We start from the raw sequence: 23192 nt of genomic DNA on the forward strand, positions 1-23192 counted from the left end.
TTCATGGTTTTGAGTCTCTGATACTTTTGAAATGAAGCCTAAAGATCCTACAAAGAGGATAACACTGCCTAATGGAAAGAATAATGCAAGCGAGAACCCATTTGAAATGACAGCTGTGAGCCTCGCGAAGCTTTTCTGTGCTGATCAAAGCTGCTGGTAACGTCGTTTGAAAAGAGGGTATCAGTTTCCCCCTCTCCTTTTCCCACTCAACCTGCAGATGATTTTATATTCCAGACTTTGCACTTTTTCCTGGGAGATCAAGTGAACCTCCTAAATGACCGGTGTTCAGATCAGCGTGCTGGGGAGCACCATCGGCGTAAGAGGCGAAGCGGGGGGTGCAGCATTCAGAGCTCGATGCCCCAGTGCGCAGGGCCCTCCGAAACGCCCCGCACGGAGACGCGGTGACTGCGTCAGACTGAGCCGCACTCTTCGGCTCTCCTGCCCGTGGGTGCAAATACCCGAACAATCTGTAAACAGAGAGCCAGGGGTTTGCTTGCTAGGCGTAGTTATGTGGTGGTGTTTGTTTTATTCTCCATGCGTGTCCCATAATTTTGGTTATTTCCTGAAGTCCATTGCTGGAGTCAGATGATGACTTGTGAATCTCAGCTTCCGCTTTTATTCTTGTTTTAAATCCATGTGCTTATTGCTAAAGTCTAAACGTACGACCTTGTGTGCCCCAAGTGCTTTAGCCATTAGAAGCAGAGAAAATTCTTTGCATAATATTTTTTGATGTAAGAACTAATTTCGTGATCTTTATGACTTCTTTTCGGTTCGATTCCTGTTGTCTGGCTGTTTGTAGAGGACGAGGTCTTGTGTTCCTTGGGGACACAAGATATTTGGGGTCTGCAGGGGCTGAACAGAGCGGAGCAGGTCTGAAGCAGGCAAGGATTGCTCACAGAGAACGCCCGGGCTGCACCGAGGGAATCCTGGTGGCTCGTGTAGAGGACAGGGGTGTAAAATGGTTCTTGCATTTCTCACTCGCTCCTGGCTGCCTTGTAGCCAGCTTCAGGCTGGGGTACAGGAGAAATTGGTGGTTTGAGAAGGGAAGGATCCTGCCGGGGCAGGGGATGGAGCAGGGCAGAGACCTGTGGAGGGAGCGTGCCCTTCGCCAGGAGCCCTTGTGCCCCTCGAGTCCCCTTGAGGACCGGCCCTGCCCCGGCAGCGTAGCTCTCCCCAGATTTGTTCACAAAGCCCCTGGCAGATCCGCTCAATCCCGGGCTCTCGGTGTGTTCTGCTCGGTAATGCCGAGTGCAGACGGCGCTGCCTGCCCGAACCCAGCCCTGCCGCTGCCGGGCGTGCGCCAGCCCTTGAGCCCCCTTCTCCCAAACTTGTGCCTTGGAGAAGGCAGTTGCTTGCAGCCAGCCATTGACTAAATGTGTGACCTTAAGGCAAAGAATTTAAGAACAGATGTGTCCATCTTCCCTCACGCGAAGCTGCTTCAGTATTTAAAGTGAAACTATTGATGCAGGAAGCAGAAAAATTTATCTGTGAAGAATTGAACTCCAAATACTGGCTTTAGCTCAGTCAGAGCAAGAAGAGAGCAGGAAATTGATGTGAATCCTCAGGGCTTTCCTGGACAGCGTGCGAGCCCATCGCAAAACAGTTATTGTAAAACACCTTCTAATTGCAGTGCCTAAAGTGGGAACTTTTGTCCTTTTGAACAGCTTTGGCATCTTGTTTTCTCCAGGCAATTATAAGCAGCGGATACACCAAGAAGGACAGGGATCGTTTCAGCAGGAATCGGAGCACCTTCAACAAACACGATGAATGAATTGATCTCCCCTCCGCCCCTTTAGATTTTCCAGTTGACTTCAGAGAGCAGAGGGCTCGGAGGGAGCCGGGCTGGCACCGGCTGCGCTCCCTGCCTGGCTGGCGGTGGGATGCAGAGCACACTGCGGTCCGTGCGCCCATTGACTTCAAGGCACTCTGGTCCGGGCGGCTGGTTACCCCCAGGCCGCCTGTTAAAAATGAACCGGGAGCGTGGAAGCCCCTCGACGGCTGGCACAAGGAGCCTGCTGACACCCCACAGCCCTCCGTCCCCCCACGGCCAGCAGTCCTGCATCCCCACAGCCGCCGCTCTGTCGCCTGGAGAAGCCCGCACTTGCCAGGAGTTGCTGAGGGAAAATGGTGGCGCTGGCACGTCCCACGCTGGGCTCTGCCACATCCCACGCTGGGCTCTGCCAGCTCACGCTTCTCCTTGCCCCCTGCTCCGGCCTTCGGAGGTACCCCTGATGCCCCGTGCTGGGGTCCCCATCAGAGCGGGACGGATCGCATCCCCTTCTGCCACTGCCAGGGGAAGAGCACCCGGGAAGGTGCCGCTGGGACTCAGTGGCTGCATTTCACCCTGGTTTAAACCCTGGTGTCTGGGGAGGGGAGTGTGTGCGGGCACACAGCCTCGCCAAGGCACCAGCGTGGGCTGGGCGACCAGCGAGAGGCTCTGTGGACAAACGGGTTCCTCCTGGGAGCCTGGAAACCAGCAAGAGTGCCTGCCGAGGCTTTCCTCTTCACTGCAGAGCAGCAGGCACCTCAGCTCTCAAATGTTAATAAAATGGTGTGAGAACACAGGCAGAAGGGTGATAGAGACAGAAGTTTCTTGCAGTAGACAAAACGGGTTCAGAATTAATTGCACTGTCACTGCAGTGCTATTCTTTGAAGCCCTCACCAGCGTAGAGGTTTACAAACAATGGGAGGGAATAACACGGTGTGACCAGAGTGCTTAAGGAGTGTTACAGGGTTGGTACGAGGAGATGGAGCTTGAGACCAGAACCTGCAAGAGCCCGCTGCACCCTTGGCTGTCTGCAGATGTCTTTCTCAAGTCATTTTGCTGCTTTGTGCCTCAGTTTATCCCGTCTGTGACATGGGGAAAGCGTCAGCTGCTGGTGGCTGCTGAGAGGTTCGGGGCAAACCACCAGATAAGTACCAAAGTTAGCACAGGCGTGCGCTGCCACACAGCGTTAATGCGCTCAACAGTGATGGCGGGGAAATCTGCTTTCAGCTGAACGAGCTGATGAATGCAGTGCCTGGCAAATGTAATTTCAGTGGGGGGGGATTGATTACTTTCAGTACGTTGGATTGATTTAGGGATCCTCCAGTGATGGAGCCAGCCTGTGGGTCTGTATCGGTAAGCAGGGTTTTTGCCAATCTTGATAATCGATCCTTGTTTCCATCTCCCACTTCTGCAACCGTAAGGGCCGCGCAGCCGTGCCGCTGCCGCTCCCCCTGCGCCTGGCCGGCCGCAGCGTTCCCAGGCCGAGTGCGAACAGCCGATCACGCTTGAGTTGTTTGGAGTGCCATGTCGCGCAAATGCTTTTATCTCAGAATTGGGATAATGGCTTTCTTTGGGGGTGGAAGGATTAATTTTTCACACATCTGTCCACAATGCACGCTGGAATGCAATAACAGATCCTTTGTTCAGGCTCTTTCTGTGGAGTGCCTTCTCCACCCTTGTTATTTCATTCTTCTTTTGCATGGCAAAACTTTTTGTCCTGCATTTCAAATACATACTGAGCGTCCCTGGCAGTTGAACAAGAGAAACAAACTTTCCAGCCCTGTTTTTTATGCTGCTTTCAGGGGATGCTTGGTGATTTGAAGGGTGTTTGATTGGTTTTGGCAGAGGATTTTATTCCATGGAAAATCCACAGCTCCTCTGATCCCTGGAGCCTCCAAATGAGAGATTTGCTGGTGGTCAGCTGGTCCTGGCTGTGCCATGGGAACACTGAGGATGCTGCTCTCGGGATGTGTTGGCGGCACATGCACTGCGGCGTAGGGCTGTAGGGATGCTGCCGGCTCTGCTCCCTCCTAAGCCACAGCAGGAGGGCTCGGGGCTTGGCCTAGGCACGGCTCTGCGTGGTAACGCACCCCCAGAGCCTCAGCCCTCGTCCTGCAGGCACCTTCCCTGCTGTTCGGAGGCTGCTTTGACTTGAACTCCGAGGCCGCCTCACTCCAGGATAATGCAGCTCCAGCCCTGAACGTCTATTGGGGGACCTGACCAGGGTTGATGGCTCCATCGCCAGCAAGAGGGAATTTAGCGAGCGCTTGGGTATTTGGTTATAATATCCCCCGGTCTGGATGTGCTTCCCCCTGCATCCTGCTCCCCAGAGACTGTAGCAGTTCATCAACATAATAAAAACAAACAGATTCCCATTGGCGTTAAGGAGCAAGGTTTGCCGTGCAGCGCGTGGGGAGCAGCAGCAGACAGCAGCCTGGGGTAGCTGTGCACATGTTTACCTATACTATTTTTTTCCCCCAACAGCCCTATTACCATATTTAAATGCAAGTATGTCTTTTTTTAATTGATGTTTTAAGTAGCTTCAAGTCACTCTAGCCTAGTTGTTCTCTGCTCCTTCCCCCCGGTAGATTACCTGTAGCTGAGACGATAGTGCTCGAGGTAGCGGGCTTGTAGTCTGCTGATTGCTCTGGGTCTCGCTCTCTCCGTTCCTCTAGCTCGCTGGTCTCTTTTTCTGTTGCCTCAGCTGTATTTCTGTGGTTCTTCAGCATTGCAAAGCAGCTGTGATCAAAGTCCTGGCACCTGCTCAAGGGGCATGTCCCATGGTGGGGACTACCCCTGGGGTTGTCCTGTTGGGTGCCAGGAGCGGTCGGAGCTCCCCAGAGACCAGGAACCTCATGGGCTTTAGTTGGCTTTGCAGCAAGGGGGTTTGGGGTTCTGGCTGATCACCTGGACCTTGCCATTGCCCTCTTAAAATACATATTTTTAAAGTCAGAGCCTCTGGCAGATCTTTTGAATATTAATTAAGTAAAGAAACTAAATCTGTAGTCTTGCTAGCAGCATTTCATTCATCTGTAAGGGCTCGGTCCCCCTGTAGCAGGGTGTGTGTCTTAGAGCTCCTTGATCTGTGGCTGGTTTGCTTTCAAAAGCTTTTTTTCTCTTTCTTTCTTCCTTTCTTTCTTTTCTTTTCTTTTTCTTTCTTTCTTTCTTTCGTGCTTTCTTTCTTTTTTAAATTACATTCCAGTGATTTTTTTCTGCTTAATCCCAGCAAATCTGTGATCTTGACATGAGGACCTCCTCATATTTTCCATTACTGCTATGTCTGTAGATCAACACGTTATTATCACTTGCAAATAAGCAGAGAATAGAATTCCCTCGTTGTTTTGCGAGGCAGTCTGACCCTAGCCATTTGAGAGTACGGAGATGTAAGCTGAGCGCTGCAGGCTCTGCCGCCACTCTGTCCGCCCCGGCACCTCGGCTTTCGCGGCATGCCGTGGCCAGGCGCTCCATCAGCGGCACGCGCCACCACGTACCTCTTCTGCAAGGGAATTTGGGTCACCATCATGCTGGCAGAGACCACTGGCATCGGGCTCCTGGCGAGGGCTCGGCTCTTTCTAAAAACGCTGCCCGTTGATGGCGTGGAGAGCCAGGACGGTGCCCTCTGGAAATGCCATGCTCTCGGTGGCCGCCCTGCAGAGACTCGCGGTACCCGCTGGCTTCTTTCTTTACCCTTCTCCTTTTCTCCACGGCCAGGTTTTCCGGCAGCGGCTTATGGACCAGTAGCAGCGGCAGCCGTGGCGGCAGCAAGAGGATCAGGTAGGGGGGCCCGTGGAAGAGCAAACCCTCAGAGTGCAGGGTCAGGTAAAAGCTCTGTCGGTATTCTGTGTGGCTGCAGCTCTCCATCATTTCTCTGATTTTCCTCACACTTATCCTGGGGACCTGAAAACAAACGATCAAAAAAAAAAAAAAATTTATACAAAATAAATAATTAATCCCAAACCAAACCCAAACTACAAGCAGAGGCCACGGGGCCTGGAGCACCTTGCAGGAGATTGGCGTAAGAACTGCCAAAACCAGGGTAGATATTCTGATTTGTTTCTTTATTTATTCCTTTATTATGTTGGTTTCTTTGTTTCTTTGGTTTAAATTCGAGGTTATAAAGGACACCCCAAAGAAATTAATTTGTGTTTTCGAAAAAAAGCTTTTGTTTCTCAAGGAAAGCCAGCGCTGGGGTGAGGCGGCGGCGGCGGCCCCGGGTGCTCCCGCCGTGCCCGGAGCCGCTCTCGCCTCCTCTGCTGCGGCCAGTGCGAGGGTCGGCCTTCGCGGGGCACCCCGTGGCCACGGGCCGTGTCCCTCGGGGAGGGACGGCGTCTTCTTCCTGCGCGGGGCGAACGCCGCCGCTCGCGCTGTCAGCACTGAAGCACGGCCGGCACTTCGCCGGCCCTGCCTGCTTCCAGCCCCGGCCTGCTTTCGTGAGGAATGTCAAAGCTTTTCTTCCTGTCCTTCTGAAAACTTTTATTTTTTTCCCCTTAAGGGAAATAAATAAATTGTTGCCAATTACCATTATTACCTCAGGTTTTAAATTTAGCTAAACACGTGAATTAGTGCTTTGCTCAGGTCATGAAGCGTTCATTCCAGCCATCACTGAGCTGGTGGCTCGGCAGCACCCGCCACCGCCTCGGCTCCCCGGCCGGCACAAAGCAAACCGGGACGGAGCCACTGCCGCCCTGTGCCTTCTGCACAGCCCCCCGGCCGCCAGCCCCTCACCGGGCCCAGCTCATCGGCGTGCATGGCAGAGGCGGCAGAGCGGAGGATGCGGTGGCGGCGGCAGCCTTCCAGCTCACTCATGGCGCAGTCCTGAAGTGGGGGTTTCTCGGTGGCTTTTCTGGCAATCCCGGTGGGTTAACCGGGCTCTTCCCGAAAAGACCCGACCAAACCTCTGCGTGAGGGGTTACGAGGAGGGCGCAGGCCCGGGTGTGTCTTGAGTGCGAGCCTGATGCCATGGAGGCCAAAGAAAGACACCAGGAGAACTCCGTTCCATGCAAACTGGCACTGCTTGCAGGCTACAAAGGATTATCTGTACCAGTTTCATCTTGTGGCATGTAGAGAGCGCCTAAGGGGTGACTTGCCAGACTGGTTTTGGGGATTCCCCATCTCCCGGCTTCTCCTACTGACCCTTCATGGAGGGGGAAAAAAAATAGAAAAAAAAAAAAAAAGATTGATTTTGCATATGATTTCGGGAAAACAGACTTCATTGTTTCTGCCTCTTCCTCATGTTTTGCCCTTCAGGTTTTGTTTTACGTGCAAACAGACCTGGTGAGTTGCCCCTTAGCAAGGCACAGAGGGTTTGGCTGGATTAACGTTGCTTCCCTGATTATTATTATTATTTTTTTTAATCAGAGTGCTTTTGGTGCCCATTACAACTGAACTGAGCATTGATCAATTCTGTGCCTGAAAATCATTTGTCTTTAATTTGAGTGTTTTTTTGGTTTTTCTTCTGTTGGGTTTTCTGTTTTGTTTTGGTTTTTTGTTTTTGTTTTTTATTTGAACTTGCAATACGAAACTAAATCTAACCCTAAATTAACAGCACCCTTTCTGGCAAGTTTAAAGAGCAGTATGGTGTTTGGAAATGTCTTTCAAGCCTCAAAATTGCCTGTGTGCACAAAACTGGCAAAACCCCAAAACTGAATCAAAAGACACCCCCCCTCTCCCCAGCCCTGAGATCTCAAGGAGGAAGATGGGTTTGTCACCGGCCCGGCCCCACGGCCGCTCACATTTGCAGCAAAACGTGCTCTGGGAACGGCGGTGTTTTACGTAGAGTCATTTCCATCCAAGGCCGGTTTTCGGAAGGGACATCCTGGGTTCGCCACTTCCATCCAGCAATGGTAGTGAATTGTATTCAGGAGCAGTAGAGTACGATCGATCTTGCGATGCAGTGTACGGGCCCGATTCATTACAAGAAAAATGGTAGGGGTTTTGGGGTTTTTTGCTTCTTTTCGGTTGGGTTTTTCTTTTTCCTTCGCAAATTTGCACAACCCTCCTCCAGGCGTGCCTAACCAAAAGCACAGAGCGCAGCACAGTCGGCCCTTAGTGGCCCCTTTTTTCCAGTAAAAGTAAAAGAGCCGGAAAGCGCCGGGGCAGGCACGTCCCACCGCCCCTCTGCACGCCGGGGCGTGCTTTGCTCGAGGCTGCTGGAGAGGTCCCCATCGCTGCGGCCCCTTCTGCAACTCACTCCCAATTGACCTCTTCTGCTCTCTGGCCCCGTCCTGCCAGCTCTTCCTCACCTTCCTGGCATCACTGCCAGCTCGGCCCCGGTGCCGATGCCCGCCGGTGGGGCTGAGTGCCCGTGGAGACCATCCGCCTCCGGGCATGCGTCTTGGTCTTCCAAGGATGCTGCAGCCCTTTCGCCCCAAGCCCCTGGGCTGTGGTGCGTGGGCACTGACCACCTCGGTCTCACCCCGGGGTGATGTTCCTCCTCTTAGGAAACCGGCATGTTTGCGGAACAGCGAAGGAGCCTGCCCAGGGGTAGTTACCTGCACAGGGGCAGTGCCCAGCCCCGGTTCTGCCTGGTCGTCCCTGCCCTCATACCTTCTTTTTCTATTGCAGCATGTGAGGATGCAGCCACCGGTTTACCTTCCTAGATCAAACAAGTTCTCTTACCTGTCACAGCAGCTCTCTCCTACCGTCAGCAGAAAGGGACATTTCCCCCTGCTTGTGGTCAGCGCCACTCACCAATTCACGTCTAGCCTAGCCGCCCACGTGCCGGCAGGGCGAACGCAATGATGCTTCTCTGTACGCATCACGTGCCCAGTCGACATCCCAGTGACGAGGCGATAGCTGAGGTCCCTCGAGCAGACGGGGGGGTTTGGCCACATCTGTTCACACCGGGTGGGACTGTGCTGCCGAATCCCTCAGCTGGTTTCGATAACCTCATCCATTCTTGTATTTTTTTTTAATGAATTGGGACCTGAGCCATGGAAAACAAGCAAACTTAAAAAGTCCGAATGCTGCAAACTCCTCCTAGACAACTTCACTATCACTGTCACGTTTCTTTTGAATTCACCTGACATATTTTACGTGTTAAACATTTTTGTCGTGTAAATGCTTTTTTTAAAATACAATCATGTGGGGGGACATTTTTATCTTACATTTGACATGGGAGGGATTCATTTGGTAGGAGAGCGAGACAAGGAAAATTTGGCAGGAGAGGGTTTTTCGTTCCTTCCTCTTTGCTTCATTGACCAGTCTGAGATTTTTCCAGTTCCCAACCCGTTGCCACCAACTGTTCCTCCCTGAGGACTGGAGACAAAACCAATAAGGCCATCCGTACCCAGCCCGACCCGCGCTGCTCGGCACCGGGAGGAGCCGTGCGCGCCCGTCCCAGGCGAGCGGCGCAGGCTCCCGCAGATACGCTTTGCCCGCCAAGACGGCTGGCGGCATGCAGCGCGGCGGGACAGCGCGGTGCCGCGGCGCCAGGAGCTGCTCCCCGCCCCCCGGCACATCTGGATTTTGGGCGCCAGTCCCGGCTTGCCAGTGCTGCCTTTGAGCCCTGCACCCCGACAACCCCTTACTGTACTTTATACTTGCCAGCTATAACAAATCTCGTAACGTGAGCTACTGACCTTGATGGTGAGTGTGAGCAGTTATGTTTTGTTGTTTTCTCTCTTGCTTGGTTGGGGCTGCTGTGAGAGAGGGTGTCTCTGAGGCATACTTTCCGGCCTCTCTTACACTCGGACGTGCACACCTCCTCTCAAACACTCTTCTGAGCGCTCTCAGCGGGAAGGTTTGTCCACACCTATTAATCCTCTCTCAGTGTCCAGCTTCTTGTTAGTAGCAGCTGGTTGCATGTATTTTGCTTGTTGGGACGAAACGGTTCAAGAAACAACTCATATCAACTCTTGAGAAATGTCTCTATTTTTTTGTACACTTTCTTTCTTTTGATGTTTTTATTAATTTCCCTTACTTAAAAAACAAAACACCTGTCGTCCCGTAAAACATTTCACATCTCCCCTTGCCTGTTCTTAGAGTGTATGTATCTGTGGGACTGAACTAAATGCATGCACTGTAGTAGTCGTACTGGTAGCAGTAGATGTAGTTGTAGAACATGCATTGTTGAGTTGATATTATAGGTATCATCAACGTGAACTAGCGTGGCAGTTAAAAGCATAGCCTTGGTCTGATTGAAAGCGTAGGGCTATCGATACAGCAGAGAGCTGCTAACGGCTTGGATCCATAGTACCGTATTTGTTAAATCCCGTTATCTGGAAGTTTAAATTGAAGCTGGCTGTAGGCAACCTACACCCTTCTGTACAAGAACCCGCACATGCTGTTATGTTGATAGTAAATTTGCCAATTTTTTTTTTTCTCAAATTAAACCCCCTAGAAATTAAAACGCCGACAATAACTATATTCTCTTATTTTTGTTTCGTATTAAAAAGAGCTTACGATATTTTTAAAATCATTTTACAATCATGGTTTCTTCATCAGCCTGTTACTCGTCCATATTAGCCCATAGAATCATTCGTTGGCAGTCGTAGACCAGATGTGCCAAACGCAAATCACTCCATTTGGGGATCTAAATAACACCGTGTCTGTGAAGCAGCTTCCCGCAGACTGTCCTGAGACACGAACCAATTGGGTTTAGTCATAAACCTTAAATCTTGTTACGCAACAGAGACTGAGCTCGTGGTGGGTCCTACTCATTGCCATGTCACCCAGCTTAAGGGAACATTTTAAAATGAAAATTTAACATTTCATAAATGTCAGCATGAGGAGTTCAAGGCAAGTTCATCATCTGTGCCATTGAGCCAGCAAGTGTCTTTGCTTCTCGTGCCCAGGTTTCTGCGCTAAACTTTGAGAATTCTTTCACAGATGAAGCTGCAGTCAGTAAATTTAACAGATGGTAATTGAGATCCCGAATTAGGCTTTTGTTTATTTGTTTAGTTTGTCGCTTGTCAGAAAACGTCCTGCTGGGAGTAGAAAAGATACTGTATGGCGTGGTCACACCTTCCCTCCTCCCCGCGCCCCCGGCCCTCCCCGCAGACCAGATGTGCTGAGCTGGAGCATCTTCCTGCTCCGCCGGGGATAGTCAAGGCAGGCCGTAGTGCACTTATTCCAGCAGGCGCTTTCAAAGGAAATAAAATATCCAGAACGGGCTTTCAAAATGTAATTAAGGATTTGTATCCGCTCCTTACCTCTAATAGAACATAAAGTAAATCAACCAAACAACCGCTTGGATGGGGCTGACGCAATGCAAGCCTGCGCAAGGCCATCTGAGCCGCCCCTATTACTTTCCGTATTGCTACCGGGGAGCTGAAGCACTTGTGCATCGAGGGGGAGAATAATTTCCCCCTTAGATCTCAATCTGCCAGGGAGACGAGGGGACCCACTGTTTAATGCGCCAGGCGTATGATGAAGTGAGGAGTGTATCTGAAAGTCAGCAGAGCGACAAATTGCGTGGGGTTTAGGAAGCCTTGTCTTACACTTAAGGAAGGTGCTCTAAAAATTTAATCTTGTCATTAAGCACCCATAGTGTTAGTAAATTATGGCCATAAAAAGTGGGACAACGGTTGGTCTGTGTGTGCAGAGGGAGAGAAGCCGCCACCGGCTCACGGAAATGTCGTGAGGAGAAGCGTTTTGCAGATCCAGCGATGAACCAGTTTGGGATTTATACAGCCTGTTGAGAGGACTCCCTTGTGGCACGGCAGCTCTGATGGAACTGCTCTCCCTCTTTTATTCTACTATATAAAAGTACATAAAGTTTAATCCAAGCTATGTAATCTCAAAAGCCAGAACCTAACAAGTGGACCACTTGGGAGCAGCAAGCAGGCTGAAATTTCTCACTCCGCTGGAACCGCCGGTAATTATGTGACAGAGCCTGGCGGCTGATGCATTGGAAAATTAATGGCTGCATCAGATTTTATCTTTTGCTTATCTTCATAGCAGAGGCAGCCTGCGCTGGAGAGCATTGCAGGCGGCCCGGCAGGGAGGGTGAGGCGGAGGGACCCCGCACGGCGCGGGGCTGCGGCGAGGGGTGGACACAAAGCCAAATGTCGCGTGTTAAACAGAAATAGCAGCAGCCGGGCTCTGCACGGAGCAGCCGCCTGAGTGGTGACCGCGCCGCGCGCCTCTGGCTAGCGCAGCACGGCTCCGGAGGCGGCCACTGCATCTCTGTGCGGGGTTTTGGCCTCGCTAGTGGCAATATCCTCTTACTCTTTTGTGAGCACTACGGTTACTTTTCTGACTACTACCCCAAATGGAAAAAAAAAATTAATGAAAGGGGAGTCGTTCCTGTTTCGGTTCAGAAGTGCTGTGCTGGTCCAGGGTGGGAATCACGCAGGTCCTTTCCAGAACGCAGGCTACAGGCAAGAACGGTTTGTCTTTTTTTACTGTAGGATGCCACTTTGTGGTTTTTCTTGATTCGCGAGGGACTGAGCTTCCTGCAGTGCCGTGCAGAAAATTCAGTAGATCTAAAACAATTTGGTGCTGCTGCTGTTAGATCTTGACCGCAGCAGCAGTCATTCTGCAGCGCTGAAGTCTATTGTGGTTAAAATACATCAGCTTTAATCAATAATTTTGTAATAGAAAATCTTGTGCACTTGATGAATCATCTCCAGTGCAATTAGTGACCACCTCTGAAGTGCAGACTTAAGTACAGTGGAAGTTAATCTTTAACGAATTTAGCGGCTAACTTTTAATAGTCTTTTCAATCAGGAGAATTATTTTCAATGGGAAAACACTCCTCGGCAGAGCTCATCCCGGCTGCCGCCCTTGACACACAGCAAGCGGTGATGGTGCAGACGCTGCCTCGTGCCGCGGGCAGGCTGATCGCCCGTGCAGGGACCGGCTCGCCGGTGCACAGGACCACGCCGCCCTCGCCGGGCAGCCACGCTCCAGCCCCGTGAAGCCCTGCAACCACCCATTATGTTATTTGGTTTCCTTTCTCCCAGCGGAAGTGAGGGATGGAGCTCTTGGCCGTTGTAATTAGTCTTTGTTCCATGCTAGATGCAGACGAGTCATTGTAAAGTTTGAAACGGGGCCTTCAGCATGAGCTCTCCGGTGCAATGGGATACTTGAGCGCGTGAGCACGTCTCATGCATTTTAATTACTAAACCGTAAAGTACTCGCTGAGCTGAGGGGTAACTTGTCTGTCTGGCAGCAGTTGTAGGCTGTTAGCCTTAGTGGAACAACTACTGAATGTGACATACTATTGTGAGTATTTTCATGCTGATTCTGTCCCCAAATGCCTTAAAAGTAAATACATAATTACAGATTTTTTTTTTCTCTCTCTCTCCTTTCTGAAATAGCTGAAAAAGAAGCAGTGGAGTTTTTCCTCGCAGCAGATGTTAGCATGCATCTGGCTCTGCATTAGCTTGAGGAGCGTGGTGGATTAGTAATTGCCAGAGAATGCAAAATTGCTCTGCAGGTATATCAAGTTAAAAATAATAAATTCACACAGCTGGGTCTTCTTAAAAGCATTTCCTGCTAGTCAAAGCAAGAGCCCGGAGCTTTGTGCCATCAGGTATCTGTGCCCAAATCCTCCCCCGCCGAGGGGCTGGGGTATTAGCTGCCGACAGCGGAGCTGGTGCCACCGGCTCTCCCCCAGACACCGCGTGGTGGGCAGCACCTTCCCCATTGACGAGCTCAGGTTTTCCTTTGGGGGGTGTTATTGCCGGCCACGCGTGCTGCGGGGGACCCCTTGCTCCGCCTTGCTCGGACGTGGCCTTGGCCCTTGTCTGGCCGGGCAGGTCCGCTCAGCGTGCCCAGCTCCTCTCTGCGCAGGCGCCTGGTGCAGGCTCGCCCGCCGGAGAGGATCGTGCACAGAAAGCACCGGGGTTTGGTGAGCTGGATTTCTCTTCTGTTACCTGGATAACCCCCCTGTGCTCCCGAGCATCCGTCCAGCCCACGGGGGTCCGTCGGCAGTGGGAAGGTGCCCCCCGGGCAATGCCTTCCCGCTACAGCGACTTAAAATATGCGGTGAAACAAAGACCCGGTTTTGCTTTAATTTTCCTCCTGTATTGTCTGTTATTGTACAAAAGGCTTCAATTTAAAATTAACAGGAGTGATAGCCAGTTAATGTGGTACAGTGGGAGGCCGGAGTTTCTGTTGCTATGGCAATGGAGTTCGGCTCATTTGTTTTGTAGATGAGTAATTACTACGCAATTAGAGTAGGCTAAAAATAAAGGGGCCTTTTGTTCCCTGTTACTCATTAATATTAATAAAAGACCTGTCCGGGCTGTGGTAAACAATTAATGCAGATGTGGTTGCCCGTGGTAAAAGTAGCAACAGCTTTTGTGTTACCCAGCGCAAGGTGAAAGCGCCGGCGTCGCCTGGCTCAGCTCTTCCTTCATTTTAAATAGAAAAATTATTAGAGAGAGGTCTGCATTAGCACAGCATTGCGAGCTTTAGCCCTTATTTGCCAGTTGGATGGATGGTAATAAGTGTTAAAGCTTAATGTGCAGACACAGACAGCAGGTACAGCGCTGGGGTCAGATCCTGCAAAACAGCCAGCAGCCACAGCGCTCCGAGGGGTGCGCGAGAGAAACGCAATGGTTCCCCCATGCAGAAATCTCTTCCTTTACCCCCACTAGCCCGGCGGTGCGCGGCCGGTGCCGGTGCCGGTGCCCTCTCTGGGATGTCCCGGGGCAGGGGCTGCTCCGCTGCAGAGCCAGGGCTCCAGCAGAGAGCTTGCCCAAAAAGCCGAGCGCGTGGAAGCGTGAGTGCGGTGCCGCTGAAATGGCTCCGGTGCCGCGCGTTACAAACATCGAGCGCCAAAAAAGGGTGGAAGAAAAGTCCCAAGCATTTGATGCAAAGCATGTAAACATGAAAGCACACCAGATTTTAAATTTACTGTAAAACCAGTTCAGTTGACAGAGAAACCTGTCAGGAAGATGACTAACGGAACAGTTTATTTACCCCTCTGTTTTATTTGCTTGTCTCACGGCAGCCGGTGAGCATCCCTTGCTGCCGGGGAGGGACAGAGCAGCGCAGAGCTGGGCCACGGCCGGCCTGGTGGGCACGGGGGCCCGTGGGGTGGCCACCCCCCTCCCCGCCGCCCCGGGGTGCTCAGCACCCCTGGAAAACACCGTCGGTAAGGTGGACCCTCTGCAACGGGCAGCGGAGGCACCCGAGTGCCGCGGCCCAAACCCCTGGAGTGCCGTGCTGGGGGGCGGGTTGCAGACAAATGGGAACCGCATCCCTCCCAAACTGTTTAACTAATGGAGGGAAACGTAGCACAGCCTTTGTAAGGTCGACATTTGTTTGTTGTTAAGGATCTAATTAGAAACATGAGAGGGAGCTGAATGGCTGCTTGCTCGGCTAATTAGCGACATGCACGAAGACCACTTTGAACTTCAAGGACACAAAGCTATTAGCGCTTACATCAAAAATGGATTAAACTTCTGTGCTTTTATAATGATTAAAGATGAGCTGCTCGAGAGGAAATCCTTTTGTAAGGCTGTGACAAGAGCTGGCTCCTTGATTGCAGCTTCTACAAGCGAAGCTTTGTGTGGCCTCCGTGTAGCACTCGGCCCGGCGCGAGAGTGACACCGCTAACTTGCAATACGAAAAATGTGATTAGGCAATAAATATTGATCGCTCGCAAAAAATTACAGCCAAGCTGGAAAGTGCATTTATTTGCCCTGCTACATAACTGCAGGATTTGGAAAATCTGGGCTTGAATATGTTGAATTTTGTGTCTTTTCTTCTGCAAATTGGCGCACATCAACGTGGCTGACGCTTCGGATGTGTTAACCGCGGTATTTAGCAGAAGCAGGTGCAGCTCACGTGCTGACGGCGTGCACGAGAGGGACAGCGCTGGGTTTTTTAAAACACCTGCACCAGTGGAAATTTAGCTTGCCCAAGCTCGTGGAAACCATCCAGCTCTTGCTCTCTGCTCATCTAAGGTAGCTTAGCAGTCCCTTTTTGCATCCATGCCGCCTGCTCAGCATCCGCGCTGGTGCTGGAGCGGAAGTCCCCGTGCTGCGCCGTGGAGGGGGGCCGCTGGGGCCGCGTTGGGAACAGTTGCCACGAGATCCCAATCGCCGGTATTGGAGCGAGGTGCCCAGCTCGGTTCCTAACAGCTCAGGGGCTCAGGGGTGCGAATAATCCTCGGCAGCCCCGCGGAGGGGCTGGGTGCCGGCGGCGGCGAGGACGGGGCTGGGCAGTGCTCCCTCCCCTCGTCTGCTCACTTCCAGCGGTAATTGCTGAGCCGGGAACCTGCTCACCACCCACTGCTTTCTGTCGTTAGCCCTGCGATATTTTTGATGTGTGAAGCCATTTCCGAAGGGGCTGCAGAGGCAGAACAACCTTTTAAAGTGTGACAGATAGAAAATAACGTACAAATAGTACCTTGTTACGGCAGATAGCTGCTCTCAGTGTCTCTTGGCCTCATCATCACTTATTGTACTGATGAGCCCGACAGTTGTTTTATTTTATTTTTTGTCCTGCAGGGCCAATATAGCTGCAGGGGAGGGAGAGCTGCTGCCCCTAACCCGGGGCTGCCTGCCCGCTCCCCGTTACAGAGCCGCGGCAGGGAAGGCACAAAGCTCGTGGTTTGATTTTTCCGGAGTCAGGACTGAACCGGCTGTCGTAAGCAAAATATCCTCAGCTTTTCATACCTGCAGAGGAGCTCTGTCTGCCACAGGCTTCTTACGGAGAGGTGTTTGCTTTTCAAGTCTGCTTGGGAAGAGCCGGAGCGAAGTGCTGTGCCTTGCAGGTCCCCGCGAGAGATGTACTAAATGGCACCTCTAATTGTAACGCTGGGGTTATTTGTTTTCTGGTTTGTCTCCCGCTTTCTGTTTCAGCTAGTTGGGAGCTGTTTGTACGTTGTTACTCTCCAGAATATCTGTGTGTTTCCAGCTCATTATTTCTGAGACATTTTTGAGTTGAGCATTGATCAGAGTTTGAGGTGTGCCGCGTGCTGGCTCAGAACCACACTGTATGTAGAAGCGCAGACGCAAGAAAGTGATGCTGCTGATAGTTCGGCCTGACCACAAACGAACATGTTTGTGCCTCTAGCTGGGGCTGTACGCAGCGACTGGGATAGAAAAAAAGAGCCTGAATGTGAGCGTTTAATTCTCAGTGCTGTGCCCGTGTGCTCTTGCAGCCTGAATAGGCAACTGAGAACCAGGAGCACCGACGTCTTATTTCAGACCGGAATTAATTTGTACCTCCAGTCTTGGGTAAATCACATCTTGGTTGTTAGCATCTCTGAAAAGCAAGGTACAAGCTCCCATTAACTTCAGCCGTGAATGCACAAACAATTAACTTTGGCCAAGCTATCTATAACACGAGTGCAGGGCTAGCTAATGATATTTATAAGGCTCTGAGCACTAATGATGTAAGATTTGCATGCAGTGCTGAAGTTTTCCCGCAGTCCATACCGTGGCTGGTTATTTAAAGTATCAGCATCACGCTGTGACTGCTGGTCTGTTCGTCGTGCACGCTACGACGTGGCCATTAGTGCTCACGCTTCAGGACACATGGGATCCCCAAGGAAGGGCGCGCTTCCCTGCTCCAGTCGCTGTGGTGTTACTGTAATGTCCTCTGCAGCGTTTGTGCTTGGGTTGTTGCAAAGGCAGTACAGCAGGCTCGAATGCTTGGGTAACAGGTGATAGTCCTTTTGCGAAAATCCGTGCAACTCCTCTTAAAAATCCAGCGGTGAATCCCCAGTGACTCAAATTAAATGCCTCCAGCCTGTGGTGCAGGTCCCTGTCCCACCTGGGCCGCTTGGGACCCTGCCCTGCCGCTCCGCTGAGCCTGGCGTGGGCAGAGGGACGGGCTGCGCTGTCTGCAGATGAACATCGGCCACTTGCTGCTGCCGGCGGGACTGGGGTGCCCGCTCTCCATCGGCTCACCCCACCGCGCTGCTGCCGACCGGCACCTCCCTGCCCTGTGCCCCCTGTCCCTGCCTGTTTCCATCCCTGTCTGCAGCGGTCGGTGTTATTATACCATTTACTCCTTCGAGCCGGAAGATGATGTTTGCAGCATGTTATATGAATTTTTCATAAAGATAGAAAAACAGCCTAATCTTGTGAGCTTTGAGTCTTGGTAGTGGGTAATGGCTTTGATTTAAAGCATTTTGTCTTAATGATAGTTATATTGAAAATTTCCTGCTGCTTTCAAGCACGTGTAGTTATTATCATAAACATTGATGGTAGAAATGCCTGCCAAATTGTGCGTGGCTGTTTATGGTAGATGAGAGAGTCATCCAGAAATTAGAGCGCTGGATCAACAAGTTGTCAAGAAGCCTTTTTGTGCGGGAAGCCACCCCGGGGCCGGGGGGACAAAGCTGGAGCGAGGAAGCCCTTGGAGGACAGAAGTGCTGGAGATGACCGGCGCTGGCTGTAGAAAATGGCTTGCCATGAGATTAACAGTGAATTTCCAACGGGAAGGAGCTGCGTTAGAAGTGGAGGAGTACAGGGGAGGGCAGGCCCTCTCTGGGCAGAGCGCTCGGCTGCTCCCCCCAGCCCTCGTGCCGTGGCCGTGCGGTGGGACCCTGCTGCCCGCCTGCGCCCTGCCCTGCCCTGGCAGCCTCGTCCGTTGGCTCCGCTTGAAAAAATACACCAATAACCTGATGCATAAAGCATGCGTGCTTACAGGGGAGTAGTTCATTCTCTTCTTTTTCTTGATGCACGTCGCTGTGTTCCCCGTGTGGCGTTAGACGATGGGATGTGCTTTCTGGGGAGCAGCTCCATCCAAAGGCGCCCAGCTGTGGCTGCTCCTGCCTCCAGCCGTGCCAGAAGTGACCGCAGAGCCGCTCACCCGCTCGGGGAGGGGCGGGCAGCAGTCGAGTGTCCTTAGACGGGTCTCTGGGAGCGTTGGTTCAGTACTGACCGATGCACGCTTTGGGGCGAGCGCGTGTGGCCGCGGGGCCACGTGTCTCTGTGGGGTGCAGGCAGGGGACGTGGGCGCCTGCGGCGGGGAAGAAGCTGGGGCAGCTCCAGCCGGCTCCGTTCTGCTCTCAGCTGCTCTCTCAAGTGCAAAGGTATTTCTGGCTGTGATAGCGGGGCACTGTATCTCATCCTGAAGTATCCTGCCTCCTCTCAAAGAGGAAATCCAGTAAGTCATGCGGTGGTTTCTTTCAAACTTGAGGGTTTTCTTGCCTGGGTACCATGGCCAGGAAGGCAACCACAAGTTTCTCTATCCGTGGTTTGCGCTGTTCTTCACCTGTCTTTTTTTTTTTCTTTCCTTTTGAAATACTCATATTTGTTATGTGTTTAAAAAAAAGCAAAATCACAGTAGTTAATGGTGAAGAGACTGCTGTAGGAGCCGGTCCTCCCCCCGCTGTGGTGTTTAATTTTGGGGGTTTGTCACTATAGGAGAGGGAGAAGTGTTGTCACCGGATGCTCCGTGCGGGCTCTGTGCAGGGGACAGCAATCCCCACGCAGTGCCTGTCTTACACCTCTGTTCATAGTTCACTTGTTTCCTTTGAAATACAGCGTACTTTAGTGGCACTTAAAAGTGTTGCTTTGTCATCACGTCTAATTTACTAAGCCCGAAGAGACTGATCAGCAGCCCGGTACCTGCAAGTTCTCCTTTAGAACAGTAACGTCAGAATATTTACGTGTCTTCTCCCTTTTGCTCCCTCTTTCCCTTCATTGTTCATGGCTGAATTGTGTTTATTTGGGTGGGATTTCAGCATCCGACTTGTTGGGCTTTACCCTCTCTGCCCCCCCCAGCGAGGCGTTCGGATCCTCGTTAGCGTAACACACCGTTCGCTAAGGCAAATGTCATAATGAATCCTGACTTAGAAATTTCTCAAGAGTTCATTGAAAGAGAGTTTATCTTTCAGTGATGACCTTTCTTGTTGAACGCGGATTAATGCGTGAGCAGGGTCTGTGTTAACACGGCAGTTTGCAGGAGAAGGCACTTGATAAGCGAGCTCCAGCCCTGCTCCCGGCAGAGCGTTTCGCAGCACCGAGCCTCCTGCCCCGCCTGAACCCGGGCTCCCAGCTGCCTGGCGGGCTCCGGCTCTCGGCTCCTTGGTGTAAATCACTTCTCTGAACACTGCGCTGAGAAGCGTCTTACACGGATGTTAAATGCGGATAAAGACGGCTCTGCTAAAGTATGTCGAGACGAGTTAGTAATAAAATAGCCTTGCTCGGTGAAGCACTGGCTTGAGGTTATGGATGCATTTTAAAATTCTCTCCAAATTCGTATTTATTTTAGCAGAAAGACTTTTAGTAGGTTCTCCTTTGAGGAGATGTAGCTTGGGTGGAGAAGAGGACGCAGTGACCGTGCATGGTTGCACCAAACGCAGGGTAGCTCCGAGGCTTCTCAAAGCCTGTGCTTCTGACCTGCAGGCAAATGGTCACTTACTGATCAAAATTCACAGGCTCAGAGCCTTTTCTGTAAGAAAAAAACCAGCAAATTCACAGCAAAGCAAACAAGACATTAAACTTCTTGTCCCCATCACTGCCACATCTCTGGCTGCTGTCTCTTGTCTCCATAGGCATAGGAAGGAGCTCCTGTAACCCTGAGGATGGGGGATCGTTGGGGCTGGAGAAGGTAAAAGTTGGTTAGCTGTGACTTACAGACACATCTAGTCTTTCCCACATCTCCTCCGACCTCGATCTATCCCAGGGCTTCCTGGTGACACTTGGGATTGTAAATTATGTGCAGAGGATACCCTCGAGTTGGAGGCACTTGGCCGCAGTCTCAGAGCTGTGAAAATGGCCGGTGCAGGATGGTTTCCTGTGCAATTGGTTGGTAAATTGGACCTGAACCTTTTGGAGCATGTCAGAGATGGGCACGTTGACTACCAGGACTTCCTGAGTGCTGGCAGTCCTTGGAAGGGGAGGAGATGGCCCTGCCACCCCCCAGGCAATGCCGCGTGGGTCGGCCAAGTCTTCTGGCAAGTGCTTGGTCAGCTCGGCCAGTACCTCTGCTGGGACCAGGAGAACAGGTCGGGCTTTGCTACTGGTCTGCGTTGACTGGCATCAAGAAATGGTCGGTGGTTCCCTCCCCTCCCCTGGGACAGTATAATCCCCTGACAGCTTTTCAGCAACGTGCTTCCAAACTTCTGCCCTTAATTATTTCCCGTTCTGACCGCAGGGTGTTGGTAGCCAGGGAGAAGTCTCAGATTCCTTCCAGCCTGCAAGCCATTAATCTCAGGGCTCTGCGATTCCTGCAGCTCACAGCAGCCCTGGCTCTTGGACAGCTTCTGCCTCCTGCGGCGACGGCTGAGCCAACATCGGGAACTTTGTCGTAAAGATACATGGCTCCAAAGAGTCTTAATTTTTCTTTGAGGACTCAAACAGTATCCAAAGTCTGGGGGATTTGGGGGTGTTTCTATCTGCTTCATTTTAATCTCGGATTATTCGGGGTTTCTGTAAAACAAATTTGTTTCCAGGTATTTCTTACCAGAACGCATCACATTTTGCATGTTGGGAAAGTTGTTCAAGGTCCCTTTGCTGTTGTTTCAAAGCGATGGTCAAAGTGCCTCTGGCTCCCGGTGAGCTTACGTGCAGCTATTGTGGGAAGACAAATATTTAGCAGCTCACCACGGCTGAGTGAATCGTTAAAATATGCCTTTCTGAGGAGCGCTTAGCCTCCTAGTAATTACGAGAGCTTTTCTATTTCATTTGTTGGGTCTGGAGCAAAGTGTCAGCTCTGTAAAAGCTTCCAGCCCTTTCCACACAGTTTTCCAGGCAGCTGTTCAGCAGGCGGTGCGGAGCAGTGCCGGGCATCCCCAGCCTCCACGTGCGGTTCCCGGCGATGGAGCGGCAGGCGTGCTTTTGGCGTGCCCGTTCTTCTGCGGGCGCTCCTGTGAGCAGCGTGGAGTATCTAACTGATGTTCAGTAGATGGAAAATTACCGTTTTCTTACATGACATACCCGCAGTCAGAAGGACTTTAGAATAACCACTTGCCAGCTCTTTCTGCGTGTATGAAGCTGGTATTTCCAGTCTTCTTAGCCATGGAAGTGACAGTGGCCAGGGTGGGATGTTTGGGGGGACGGAGCATCTCTCTCCGGCTCCTCAGTCTCCGTTAGCTGTTCTCTTTGCAAGGTTTCAGGACACAGCAAAGCATGTCCCCCTGTCACCCGTGCATGGTCCTGTGATTGCAGGTTAATGACACAGAACTCTCCCTCTGGCTGCCACGGCGTACGTCTGTCTGTCCTGATAGACGCGGCATCGCCACGGCTCCTCAGCACGTGGCGTCTGCTGCTCCTCCCCGCGGTGGACGCGGCGGCGGGTGGCTCTGGGCATCGCGAGGGCGGTTGCTCGGGGCCGAGGCCGGTCCCTGCTTCCAGCCCCGAGGCGGTGGCGGTGCGATGGGCTCTCCCGGCGCGGCCGCGGGCGGGTTTGCCGGAGTGTTTTACTAACAGGATCCCGCCTTGCCTTGCCACATCCCTCCTGCCTTTGCCCAGACCGGCCAACTGGGTTTTCTGTGTGAGCTGGCAGTAAAACTCACATCCATTTTATTGAACCAGAAGGAAGAAAAGGGAAAAAAAGTGCTAACTTAGAGTAATAAAGGGCTTTTGAACATCTCAGCTGGATATTTTTCTTCATGAGTGAGAAGGCCAAATGTTATCTTGACATTTAATCTTTAATAATAAAAAAGGCGCTTTGTTTGCCAGTGAATTCCAAAATCTGTTTACTCTCTCATGCCTTATTTCTTTTAACTCGCTAGTTCAGATGTCCTACTTACTTTCCCCTGCTACCAGTTCAGAGCTGCATTAAGTCATTTCTTTTGTAAAATTTACTTCCCTGTCATTGCAGAGCCGCCAGCTGCTGGGTTGACTGGTTTTTGAGCAGTTCATTCGTTCATTTGAGAAATGGGGACCTCTCGGGAGGGGCCAGGGCAGGAGAGCTGGTGGCCCAGCAGCAACTCCAGGCTGAGCCCGCCGTAGCCCACGTAAGGTGCCGCCCTTGTCGAGTGAGCAGGGCTTTTTCCCGGGCTGGTTTCCATCCCCAGTAAAAACCCTGCAGTCGGTCAGCGCGGCTCTGACCTGCGGGCTAACGGCCGCGGGTTACTGCGGGCTATCAAACTTTATAAACCCTTTTTAGTGCTTAATGAAGATACGCGGGAAGTTGCAGCCGGAGGAAAAAGGCTGAAGAAATCTTGGCGCGGCCTCGAACATGGAGGCAATGGGCTCTGCCGCGGGTCGGGTGCCCGGTTGTGCCAATACCTGCAGAGCCGGGCGGCAGCTCCCGGCTGGGTGTCCCCCAGGGAAGGCTGCGGTGTCCGTCACCGCCGCCAGACTTGTCCCGTCCCCGGGGACGCGTGCAGCAGCGTGCTCAGCCCGAGTAAGCGGGAGGCTCAAGGCCAGCCGTTAGCTGTTTGCGGTGCGTCTCGGCGCTGCTGGTACCTGCACGCGGCGGGGATGTGGTGAGACGCTAGTTGGTGCGGGCAGGCACGTGCTCCCGAGGGACCTCGCTAGTGCCACTCAGGTGTAGCTCCAGCTTCCCGCAAGCCATTTCCATCCAGCTCCTCCTAGTCCGCTAACTTTTCTTTTGCATT

At 52.0% G+C, this 23192-nt stretch overlaps 2 protein-coding genes across 12 annotated transcripts in view; both read left to right on the forward strand.

Annotated features, from left to right (window-relative positions):
* Positions 1-23192, forward strand: part of MSI2 (musashi RNA binding protein 2) — a 250333-nt gene that overhangs the window by 221644 nt on the left and 5497 nt on the right. For 4 of the 11 annotated variants that reach the window (XM_075771474.1, XM_075771481.1, XM_075771475.1 and 1 more), the window contains one exon: positions 5480-5587. The exons of 2 other annotated variants lie outside the window; for them this stretch is intronic. In XM_075771474.1, the coding sequence (XP_075627589.1) occupies positions 5480-5587 (108 nt within the window). Of the gene's footprint in view, positions 1-5479; positions 5588-7015; positions 7043-23192 lie in introns of all 11 variants that reach the window. 5 more of the 11 variants (XM_075771476.1, XM_075771477.1, XM_075771482.1 and 2 more) reach the window with 2 other exon arrangements.
* The window catches only part of DYNLL2 (dynein light chain LC8-type 2), a 250316-nt gene that overhangs the window by 81071 nt on the left and 146053 nt on the right, over positions 1-23192 (forward strand). The window lies entirely within an intron of this gene.

The sequence above is a fragment of the Balearica regulorum genome, chromosome 19 (genome assembly GCF_011004875.1).
Source record: "Balearica regulorum gibbericeps isolate bBalReg1 chromosome 19, bBalReg1.pri, whole genome shotgun sequence".
Classification (NCBI taxonomy): domain Eukaryota; kingdom Metazoa; phylum Chordata; class Aves; order Gruiformes; family Gruidae; genus Balearica; species Balearica regulorum.